General features: G+C 66.1%; 1 protein-coding gene across 1 annotated transcript in view; it reads left to right on the forward strand.

The window, feature by feature from the left end:
* Positions 1-7,002: 7,002 nt before the first annotated feature.
* Positions 7,003-12,008, forward strand: part of TNXB (tenascin XB) — a 62,475-nt gene continuing 57,469 nt past the window's right edge. The window contains 4 exon segments of the mRNA XM_075071491.1: positions 7,003-7,710; positions 8,305-8,628; positions 8,848-9,180; positions 10,255-10,536. Coding sequence (XP_074927592.1) covers positions 7,107-7,710; positions 8,305-8,628; positions 8,848-9,180; positions 10,255-10,536 — 1,543 coding nt within the window. The 5' untranslated portion in view covers positions 7,003-7,106.

Here is a 12,008-nt window from a genome sequence, read left to right on the forward strand (position 1 = left end):
TGGCAAGCCGGGTGCCAGCAGGAATGACCCATTGGTAACCCCGCCTCCACTCCTGGCACCACCTCCGCCCCCATCACCCCACCCCCTGAACAAAGGGAGGTGCTGGGGGGCTAGTCCCCAGCAACCCCCACGGTGCCCCACCACAACAAACTCCTGTACCTCCCCCACCCCTGTAGCCCCCATTGCTGGTGCCCGCTCCCCTTCTGGCCTGACAACCCTCTGGTCCCAGCACAGCCCTGTCGGTGGCACCGCGTCCCCAATTTAGGGTTTGGGGGGTGAGAAAATTGGGGTCTGGAATGGAGAGTGGTAGGGAGTGTGAGGGGAGCCAGAGCCCTGGGGGAGGGGGCTGCGGGCGGGAGGACAGAGGCCCGTGTGTGTCGGGGTTGGGGAGCAGGAGGGGGTGCCCAGGCAGGTGCATTTGTGGGTCCCACAGATGAAGAGACCCAGCCGGGAGGCTGAAGACAGGGAGGGGGGGAGATGGTGACAAGTGCTGGCTTCCCACAAGGGAAAGGCCCCGTGTCCCCCCACGCCCACTGCTGAGCCAGTCCCTGCCCCATTCCCTGCCCCACCGAGCCAGCCAGTCCTGGCCCTGGGGCCAGGTGGGAGCTGGCACCCCCCAGAGGGGACAGGCCCCTGCCCCATTCCCACCTCCCCGAGCCAGCCAGTCCCTGCCCCATTCCCTGCCCTCCTGAGCCAGCCAGTCCCCGCCCTGAGCCCGAGTGGGAGCAGGTGCCCCCCAGAGGGGACAGGCCCCTGCCCTATTCCCTGCCCCCCTGAACCAGCCAGTCCTTGCCCTGGGGCCAGGAGGGAGCCAGCACCCCCTAGAGGGGACAGGCCCCTGCCCCATTTTCGCCCCCCCAAGCCAGCCAGTCCCCCAACCCCCATCTCCCGCCCCCGCAGCCAGGCCTGGCTGGGATCTGGGTGGGACCCTTATCTCTTCACGCAGGAATTTTCCCAGCTGTCAGCTACTTGCCGGTGAGGGAGCCAGGCTGGGATCTTCTCCCGATGCTGCCAGGGCCGCTCACCCCACATCACCCCCAGTCTACCCCCCAGGCCACCAGGGGTCTGCAAGAGGGAGAAGACCCAGGGGCAGGGCTGGGACCCCCCAGCACAGCAACCCCCAGAGTCTGGGTGGAGAGTGGGGTCTAGTGGACGGGGGGGGGGGAGGGAAGAGCCGCTGGGAGTCTGGACTCCTGGGTTCTGTTCATGGCTTTGGGAAGGGAGGGAGGTCTAGTGGTTAGAGCAGAGGGGCTGGAGCCAGAACTCCTGGGTTCTCTGCCCAGCTCTGGGAGGGAAGTGGGGGCTGGTGGGTCAGAGCAGGGGGGCTGGGAGCCAGGACTCCTGGGTTCTCTCCCAGCTCCAGGAGGGGAGTAGGGGCTGGTGGGTTAGAGCAGTGGGGGCTGGGAGCCAGGACTCCTGGGTTCTCTCCCCGGCTCTGGGAGGGCAGTGGGGGCTAGTGGGTTAGAGCAGTGGGGGCTGGGAGCCAGGACTCCTGGGTTCTCTCCCTGGCTCTGGGAGGGGAGTGGGGGCTGGTGGGTTAGAGCAGTGGGGGCTGGGAGCCAGGACTCCTGGGTTCTGTCCCCATGTCTGGTGGTTGCAGCGACATGAAAGGAGCAGTGAGGGATGTACAAGGCCCAAGAAGCTGCAGCCTCGGGGGAGCCCAGGGGAAGTTCGAGCGGTTATTGGAAAGCCGGGAGGATCTGGGACCACAGCTGTGAAAATAAGAAGCCGCAGGGGTTTGTGCAGAGCTCAGGAACGCCGGGCTGTGTGAACGGCCACCGGCTCGGCCGCAGAAACCCCACAGCCTGGCCAACAGTATTCTGCTTATGGAGAGGGGAAACCGAGGCACAGAACGGCACTAGAACCCAGGAGTCCTGGTTCCCAGCCCCCCACCGCACCCCACTCGTCTGCCAGGAGTCCAGAATGTAAAGGCCACGCTTCTTAAACCAGCTATTTCTTAACAGTGGCGGTTCCCGGGGGCTGGGATATCACAGGCAGGGCTTAGTCTGGCTGGGACATGGGGGGGGACACGGAGGGGGGGCGGGGCCAAAAGAGCAGGGAGGGTGTCGAAAGGGCGAATGTGAGGGGTTGCCGGGGTGGGGGGCGGGGGCCTGGGAGGCAGGTGCGCCCACTCGGTGGGTCTGCCAGGCAGGTTGCCAGTATACCCCTCGCACGACTCCTCCCTCCCACCGCAGCCTACAACGGACACCCAGAGCTCTGCAGCTGGCACGATCGCCTTCGACCTGGCATCCTTGCGGCTGCGTGTGCCCAGCCAGGCTGGGGAGGGCCCCATCTGGCCGTCCACAGTGCCGGGGCTGTGGGGGCCAGGCGAGTGTCGTGGCAGGACGCTGGTCTGCCCCTGGCTTCCCGGCTCCCGTGCGAGACGCCCTGTCGCCGCGACGAACTGCAACGACCAGGTGCCGCTGCCAGGGCGGCGCGCCCTCTGCTTCCCGGCTACTTCGGTAGGCCGGCCTGCGAGACGCGGAACTGCCAGGGGACCTGCATGGTCCGCGGGCGCTGCAGGTACGGCCGCTGCCATCTTCGCAGGACCCGGCTACGCCGGCCCTGGGGGACCTGCGGCAACCCAGGCTGTCCCGTGTGTGCACTGCATGCGCGGCGCGGCTGCGCCCTGCCCTGAGAACTCGGGGTGCTGCGCCTTAGCCACCCGCGCGGTTACAATAACCGGCCTGACTGCAGCCAGCCCGCCCTGCCCCAGCAACTGCGGGGCACGAGAGTGCCGGCCGGGGAGGTGCCAACTGCCAGACCGGCTACGCCGGCGAGGACTGCTCCATAGGATGGCCACCCTACCCACAATGCCTTGGGCCACCTCGGCCACCCTACCTCAACAATGCCCTGGATCACCCCCGGCCACCCTATCCAACAGTGCCCTTGGCCACCCTACCACACCTACTCAACAATGCCCTGGCCGCCCCAAACGCCCTACCCACAAGTCGCCCTTGGCCGCCACCGGTCGCCCTACATACACCAGCAGTGGCTCTGGCCACCCCGCCCGCCCTTCCACAAATGCCCTGGGCACCTGGGCACCTACCCACAAGCCTGGAATCACCCCGGCCTACCCTACCCCACAGTGCTCTGGGCGCCGCCTGAACCCTACCACATGACCTGGCACCCTGGTCATCCCTACCCACAATGCCCTGGATCACCTCGCAACCCTACCCACATGCCCCTGGCCACCCTAACCGCCCTTCCCACAATGCCCACAGTGCCCTGGGCCGCCCCGGCCACCCTACCCACAGTGCCCTGGGCACCCCAACTGCCCTACCCACAATGCCCTGGGCTGCCCCAGCCGCCCTACCCACAGTGCCCTGGGCACCCCAACTGCCCTACCCACAATGCCCTGGGCTGTCCCGGCCACCCTACCCACAGTGCCCTGGGCACCCCGGCCACCCTACCCACAATGCCCTGGACCACCCCAGCCACCCTACCCATAATGCTCTGGGCCGCCCTAACCGCCCTACCCACAATGCCCTGGACCACCCTGGCCACCCTACCCACAATGCCCTGGGCCACCCCAACTGCCCTACCCATAATGCCCTGGGCTCCCCCGCCCCCCCTGCCCACAGCCCCCTCTGAGGCTGCTCCCCACATCCCTGGGCATCCATCCCTGTGGTGGGGTGTGGGTGGGGGCCATCCTTGCCCCCCTCCCCGTGTGGGGCAGCACTGGGCACTGAGCTGAAGGGTCTTTGTGTTGTCTAACCCTCTCCTGACCCACAGCCAAGGCGGGGGGGAGCTCCCCCCAGATGTATATGGGAGCTGGGGCCCCCTTGCTCGGGACATCCCGTCCTGGGGCACAGAGACCCCCTGTTAGGAGCCGCCCGCCCCACAGCTGGGCTGGCCAAGATCAGCCTTGGCACCGCGCCCCCTCTGGCTCCGGTTCCCCTCTAGAATTGGCCCCATTCATCCCGGCCAGGGGCGCGGTGCCGGGGGGCAGGGATCTGAGCGCCCTTGTTCCCCATCGTGTTTGCTTTCCATCCCCGCCCCGGACGGGACAGAGATCAAAGGCCCTGGCTGGACGCAGGGGGGAGGCCCTGGGCGGGGACCAGGACACGGGGCCTTTTCCCTCTGCGGGGCGGGGGCAGGGGGCAGCTGGCTTGGAGGGCAGGGAATGGGGCAGGGGCTTTTCACCTCGGGGGGGTGCCAGCTCCCATCCAGCCCCAGGGCAGGGAATGGCTGGTTTAGGGGGCAGAGAATGGGACACGGGGCCTGTCCCCTCCAGGGGATGTCAGCCCCAGGGCAGGGACTGGCTGGCTCAGTGGGGCGGGGAATGGGGCAGGGGCCTGTCCCCTCTAGGGGGCGCCGGCTCCCCCCAGCCCCAGGGCAGGGACTGGCTGGTTCGGGGGGCAGAGAATGGGACATGGGGCCTGTCCCCTCCAGGGGATGTCAGCCCCAGGGCGGGGGTCTGGCCGGCTGGGGGCAGGGAAGAGGGTTCGGGGCACTCACCCCTGTCCCCCCGCAGAGATCCCAGCCGTGACGCTGCGCGTGGGGCGCCGGGACGAGGGCTCCTTCCGCCTGCAATGGACTCGCCCCAAGATCCATGTGGATGGATATGAAATTCATCTCGTTCCCAAGGTAATGGGGTTCTGGAGGGGTGTCAATCATCCCCTGCCCCCTGCAGGGGGGCTGGTCCCGGATCTGGGCCCTGGAGGGCAGGGGATGTCAGTGGGGGAGGAGGGTGTGTGACCCCTGGCCCCCACCCTGGGGAGACTCACTTCTGGGAGGGAGCACTGGAAGGAAGGGGGGGTCAGGAGGGGGTGGCGGGTCATGTGGGGGTGCAGAACAAGAGGCCAGGGGTCCCCAGCCCGCTGACCCCGTCTGACCCAGCGGCGCCCTGACCCTGTGGTTTGAGGGCCTGGACGAAGGTGCCTGAGAGGGTGGGCGGAGGGTCCCCCGGCCCCTGACCCCTCTTTCTCATTCCCCCCGGGTAACCGCCGAAGGCGCCTTCCTGCGGCCGCCCGCTCAGCCACGTCCTCGGCGCTCGGGGCGTGCCAGGCCAGGAGTCAGCGTCACCGTCCAGCCCAGCGGGCCCAGCCTCGGGCCCCCACCCCACTCAGAGCTCCGCACCCGTCGGTGGTGGGGGTTGACGGGGGTCCTGGGGGCAGGAAGTTGAGGTGTGAATGGGAGCCCAGGGGAGTGTTAGAGGGACTTCTGGATGAAGGCCCTTGGGGGGAGGGGACTGGGTGACGCAGTATTCGGAACAGGGGGGTTTCTCTGGGGAGGGCCCCCGAGGGACCCTCTGCGTTTCCAAGGGACCCCCTCCCTTCCCCTCTCACCCCTCTTCTCCCTCCAGGGATACGCGCTCCCCACGACCTGCACCCCACGGGGCCCACGGCCACCTACGCTGAGCCTGCGCTGGAGCCCTCCGGCTGCCCAGCCCCGATGGATTACAACCCTGCCTACGGCCCAGTGGCGCCCGGAAGCACCGAGCCCCCACCCGCCTGACCTGCCCCCGACGCACCACGTGCACCGCACCCTGACCGGCTCCGCACACCACCCAGCTCACCTCCACCTAAACTGCCCACGCGGTCCCAGAGCAAAAGCCTCCAGCCACGCTCAGCGCCACCACCGGTGGGTCCCACGGCCCAGGGCAGGGGCGGCAGGGGAGGGGAAGCAGCGATGAAATGGGGGAGGGAAGGGAGACAGGGAAGAAAGAAATGAGAGAGGAGGACGAGCGAAGGAGGGAAATCAGCAAGAACTGAGTGTGGCAGCAGCGCGGAGAGACGAGAGCGTCCACCTGTCCATCCACCTGTCCATCCATCCATCCATTGGTCCGTCGATCCATCCCTCCGTCCACCTGTCCATCCGTCCATCCATTGGTCCGTCGATCCATCTCTCCGTCCACCTGTCCGTCCTTCCGTCCATTGGTCCATCGATCCATCCCTCCGTCCACCTGTCCGTCCTTCCGTCCATTGGTCCATCGATCCATCCCTCCGTCCACCTGTCCATCCGTCCATCCATTGGTCCGTCGATCCATCCCTCCATTCACCTGTCCATCCGTCCGTCCACCTGTCTATCCGTCCGTCCCTTGGTCTGTCGATCCATCCCTCCATCCACCTGTCCATCCGTCCGTCCACCTGTCCATCCGTCCATCCATTGGTCTGTCAATCCATCCCTCCGACCACCTGTCCATCCGTCCGTCCATTGGTCCGTCCATCCGTCCCTTGGTCCGTCGATCCATCCCTCCGTCCACCTGTCCGTCCGTCCATCCACCTGTCTATCCGTCCGTCCATTGGTCCGTCGATCCATTCCTTCGTCCACGTGTCCATCTGTCCATCCCTTGGTCCGTCGATCCATCCCTTCGTCCACCTGTCCATCTGTCCGTCCCTTGGTCCGTCGATCCATCCCTCCGTCCAGCCATCCCTTCATTTGTCCATCCACCTGTCCGTTCATCCCTCCATCCCTCCAGTCGTCTGCCGAGTTGGTCATCCACTGTCCATCCATCCAGGCATCTATAAGGGCACCAGACGTTTCTCCTTCTCTTCTCCCCACTCTTCTGCGCAGGGTTTTTCTTTCCCTCTCTCCCACAGCGAGTGATCGGTTTGTTCTGCCCAGAGCGGGGCTGCCCGGGAGCCCGGTCAGATCCAGAGCCTCCCCCTCCCACTCACTCCCGACTCACCACCCTCTTCCCAGCCATTTAGGATCCACAGGTCACGGAGCCATGCGGGAGGTCGGACTAACCCAGTTCTCTTCCCTTCTCTCTTCTTGGCAGCTAGCGCACCAGCACCGGCCAGGGAACACGGGGCATTTCCCCTCCAGGGGGTGCCGTCTCCCCCAGGTGGGGACTGACTGGCTTTGGGGAGTGGGGAATGGGGCATGGGGCCTGTCCCCTCTAGGGGGCACCGGCTCTGATCCACCCCAGGGTGGGGGACTGGCTGGCCAGGGGGACCAGGAATTGGATCCCCTAATTACACCAATATTTGCTCCTGGCAGCGCCGATGCCCACCCTGCCCCCACCTGGCCGACTGCACCCAGGACCCACACGCCCCCCAGGGGCCCGTCTCCGGCCGCCTGGCCCCGCGGGGAAGCCAGGCCCCCGGCCCAGCCCAGCCAACGCCTCCTCGCTCCCCAGCCAGCTCTTCTTTCGGGCCATGGCGCAGAACCTGACGGCCAAGCTGGCCCAGTACAACGGGACCCTGCTGCAGCGCCTGGAGAGTTACCTCCGTGCCACACGCTACCCGCTCCGCGGCAACCAAACCATCGCCAGCGTGGCCTGGACCATCTACCTCTACCTGGTGAACAGGAAGTCCCTGGAGGAACAGGAGATGGTCTACGTGGGGCTGGGCCAGCATTCGAAGGAGCTCGGGGCCATGGCACCCACCTTGGGGCACCCTGCGGAGGAACCCACGGGGCCCCCCGGCCGCTTCCAGATAGCCGGGAAGGAGGGCGGCATCTTCTCGGAGGGCTCCCCCGGCTGGGCCACGGGGCCCAGGGGCCACGCCAAGCCGGCGGTGGTGACCCGCTCCCCCGGCGCCATTGTGGTCTCACTGGAGGGCATGCGTGGCCACGCGGAGCGCATGGTGGTCCGCTACTGGCGGGCGGGCGACGGCGGAGGAGCGGGGGAGCTGGCGGTTCCCGGCGACGCCGCAGTGGTTCGCCTGCATGGCCTGGCGCCTGGCACCACCTACCAGGTGGAGATCCATGGCCTTGTCCAGGGGCAGCTCTCCAAGTCCTATTCCTTTGTCGCCTCCACAGGTAGCGCTGGGGGGGTCCGACGTGGGGGGGTCGCCTCCTCTGGCTCAGTAACCCCACCGGCCACAGCGCCACCTGGCTGTTCACCGATGCACCCGCTGGCGCTAACCCCCTCGGTCCTGCCCTCCTCTCTCCCGCAGGCTGCTGGCTTCTGCCCACGGGCCTGGCATGGCCCTCGGACGGGCCAACTCCACCCCGCTCCCGCTGTCCCCTTCCCTCCCTCTCTTCTCTGGCATTAACCCCCCTTTCTCCTGCAGCTGGTCTGGCTTCCACCCGCTACAGGCCTCATGCCACGGACTCAGCAGGGAATGGGGCAGGCCCCTGCAGCCCCACGGTGTGGACTGGCTGGCTCAGGGGGGCAGGGAATGGGGCAGGAGCCTGTCCCCTGTAGGGGGCACTGGTTCCCATCTGGCCCCAGGGCAGGGACTGGCTGGCTCAGGGGGCAGGGAATGGGGCAGGGGCCTGTCCCCTCTGGGGGGCGCCGGTTCCCACCCCGCCCCGGGGTGGAGACTGGCTGGCTCTGGGGGGCAGGCAATGGGGTGCAGGGCCTGTCGCCTGTAGGAGGCTCCCTTTCAACCTTTCATGCCCTCCCTCCAGCTCCAGAGGCATCTGGCACCGAGCCCCCCCCCACGCCCAGCCTCCCCCGCCCTGGGCCACCCCCAGGGGACCTGGCCGTGACAGACGTCTCCCCCGACCGGTTCCGCGTCACCTGGACAGCCACGCCTGGCACCTTCCAGCACTTCCTGCTGCAGTACCGAGAGCCCGGCTCCCAGGTGCCCCCCGGGCAGACCCAGGTGCCTGGAGGGAAGAGGAGTGTGATCGTCACCCAGCTGAGCCCCGGCACCGAATACGAGGTGGAGCTGCGGGGGGTGGCACCTGACGGGACCATCTCAGAGCCCATCACCACCAGCGTGTCGACAGGTAACCCCTGCCCCTTACTCCAACCAGCCTTCCTCCACGGGATCCTTCCCTCCATCCTTACAGCCAGGCTTTGCAGGGCTATGGATGCCTTGGAGAACCCAGGAGTCCTAGCTGCCTTCCCAACCCCCCACGCTAACCACTAGCCCCCACTCCCCTCCCAGAGCTAGAGATACAGCCCCTGCTCTAACCATCAGACCCCGCTCCCCTGCCCTCCCAGAGAGCCCAGGCACCCTGACCGCGTTACCCCTCTCTCTCTTGCAAAACCCCTTGGTGGGGGCCCCGGGCCAAGCGACTTGGGGGCCCTGGGGGTCAGGAACGTGACCAGCGATGGGTTTGGGCTGCAGTGGAGAGCGCGGAAGGGCCTGTTCCAGTCCTTCCTGCTGCGCTACGAAGATGCGGCCGGGCGCATGGGGCCCCGGGAGGCCGAGGTGCTGGCGGACCAGCGGGCGACCCGTGTTGGGGGGCTGCGGCCAGGCACCGAGTACAACGTCACGCTGTACGGGGTGCACCGCGGCCAGCTCTCACCCCCACTCAGAGCCAGAGTCCGGACAGGTACCGCCACCCCCTGCGCGGCTCACGCCTCAGCGCCCTGTCAGCCGGGGCAGCGCCAACTGCCCCTTCCCCTGCCCAGCTCGGCACTTGCCCACCAGCCTGCTTTCCTTCCACAGTGTTAGGGGGCAGCCCCCAGGAGTCCTGCCTCCCAGCCCCCCCACTCTAACCAGCCCCCACTGCCCTCCCAGGGCTGGGGAGAGAACCAAGGGTCCTGGCTCCCAGCACCCGCTGCTCTAACCACCAGCCCCCACTCCCCTCCCGGAGCCGGGAGAGAACCCAGGAGTCCTGGCCCCCAGCCCCCCCTGCTCTAACCCACTGGACTCCAATCCCCTCCCAGAGCTGGGAGAGAACCCAGGAGTCCTGGCTCCCAGCCCCCACTGCTCTAACCACCAGCCCCCACTCCCCTCTCAGAGCTGGGAGAGAACCCAGGAGTCCTGGCTGGCCCCCAGCCCCCCTCGCTAACCACTGGACTCAATCCCCGCCCAGAGTGGGAGAGAACCCAGGAGTCTGGCCCCCAGCCCCCCTCCTATAACCACCAGCCCCCCAGCTCCTCGAGAGCAGGGAGAGACCCAGGATCCTGCCCCACCCCTGCTCTATACCCACCAGGGCCCCTCCCAAGCCGGAGAGAACGGCCAGGAGTCTGGCCAGCCCCCCCTGCTCTAACCACCAGCCCCCCACTCCCCTCCCAGAGCCGGGAGAGAACCCAGGAGTCCTGGCTTCCTCTCCCAACCCCAACCCACCCCACCCCTAGGCAGTGTGGAGGTGAGACAGCGGGGACCCTTTGCCAAGGAAGGGGAGGCCTGGCTGACAGGGTGCAGGGGAGAAGGAAGGAGACAGAGACAAGGAAGGTGGTAGGGGCCTGATGCAGAAAGGGGCAGTGTCAGGCGAGGGACAGAAAAGGGACGAATCGCTAACGGCAGCAATGGGAGGGAGAACCAAAGCGATGGCGTTGGAAAGATGGAAGAGACGAGGGGCAGATACACACAGCGATCTCCCCCACTGCTCCCCCCACGGCATCTCCAATACCCTGACCCAGAACTGATGGGACCATCCCTCCTGCCCTCTCCCTGCCAGCACCAGCAGAACCCGGCACCCAGCCCAGCCTGGGGGAGCTCTCGGCCTCCGACGTCACCCACGACTCCGCCCTGCTCTCCTGGACCGTCCAGGCCGGGGACTTCGACTCCTTCCTCCTCCAGTACAAGGACGCGGAGGGAAAACCCCAGGCGCTGCCCGTGGACGGGGGATCCAGCACGGTCACCGTCACCAACCTGGCCCCCTCCCGCAGATACAAGTTCAACCTCTACGGCATCTCCGGCCGCAAGCGCCTCGGCCCCGTCTCCACCGACACCGTCACAGGTCAGCGGCTGGACCCGGGGCACCAGTCCCTTTCGCTACTGCCCCTTTGCATTGCAGTGTGGTGGGGACACTGACCACTGGGCTGGGACCTTCCCAAAAAGATGCTTCCAAGGAAATGAGAAAGGAGAACGAGCAAAGAAGGGAAAGAAGCAAGGACTGGAGTGTGGAAGCAGGTGCAGAGGGATGAGAGCATCCATCTGTCCATTCATCCATCCACCTGTCTGTCCATCCGTCCGTCCACAACTAGACTGCTGGCCATTCAATGGGCAGAGACAAGAGAGTGGATAGGGATGGGTGGATGTATGGATGGACAGACAGACAGACAGCTGGATCATTGTGCATGGAACGGGTTGGGTAAATGAATTGATCTGTATAGGAGCAGATGGATGGGTGTCTACACGGGTGGAGGGATGGATGGAGGGGATGGCCACCGATACATAGATAGATGAATGGAGATGGATGGATGGAAAGATGGAAGGGTGGATAGATATGGATGGGGGTATGGATGGAAAAGTGGGTAGATATGTATGGAGGTGGATGGATGGGCTGATGGAAGAGTGGGTACATATGTATTGGAGGGGATGGATGGACAGAGGGATAGAAGGTGAATAGATATGGATACGGGTATATGGAGGCATGGACAGACGGAAGGGTGGGCAGATATGGATGGGGGTGGATGGGTGTTTTGGGGGATGCACGGGTAGCTGTGTATGAATAACTCTTCTGCCAGGTGACTCCAGCAGCAGTAAGGGCTGGGTTGGGTGTGGTGATGCATGGACGGGCGGGTGAGTGGCTGGGTGTGCACAGGGATGGATGGAGGAGTGGTTGGGGATGGATGGATGGGTGGGTGAGTGGGTGGGTGCGCACGGGTGGGTGGAGGAGTGGTTGGGGATGGATGGACAGGCGGGTAGGTGGCTGGGTGTGCACAGGGGTGGGTGGAGGAGTGGTTGGGGATGGATGGGTGGGTGGGTTCGCACAGGGATGGGTGGAAGAGTGGTAGGGAATGGATGGATGGGTGGGTGAGTGGGTGGGTGCGCACAGGCGTGGTTGGAGGAGTGGTTGGGGATGGATGGACGGGCGGGTGGGTAGATGGGTGCACACAGGGATGGGTGGAGGAGTGGTTGGGGATGGATGGACAGGCGGGTGGGTGGGTGAGCACAGGGGTGGGTGGAGGAGTGGTTGGGGATGGATGGATGGATGGGTGGGTGGGTGCACACGGGGATGGGTGGAGGAGTGGTTGGGGATGGACGGGCAGATGGGTGGATGGGTGCACACAGGGATGAATGGACGAGTGGTTCGGGATGGATGGATGGGTGGATGGGTGCGCACAGGGATGGGTGGAGGAGTGGTTGGGGATGGACGGGCAGATAGGTGGATGGGTGCACACAGGGATGAATGGACGAGTGGTTCGGGATGGATGGATGGGTGGATGGGTGCGCACAGGGATGGGTGGAGGAGTGGTTGGGGATGGA

Source organism: Chelonoidis abingdonii, chromosome 12 (assembly GCF_003597395.2).
Source record: "Chelonoidis abingdonii isolate Lonesome George chromosome 12, CheloAbing_2.0, whole genome shotgun sequence".
NCBI lineage: Eukaryota > Metazoa > Chordata > Testudines > Testudinidae > Chelonoidis > Chelonoidis abingdonii.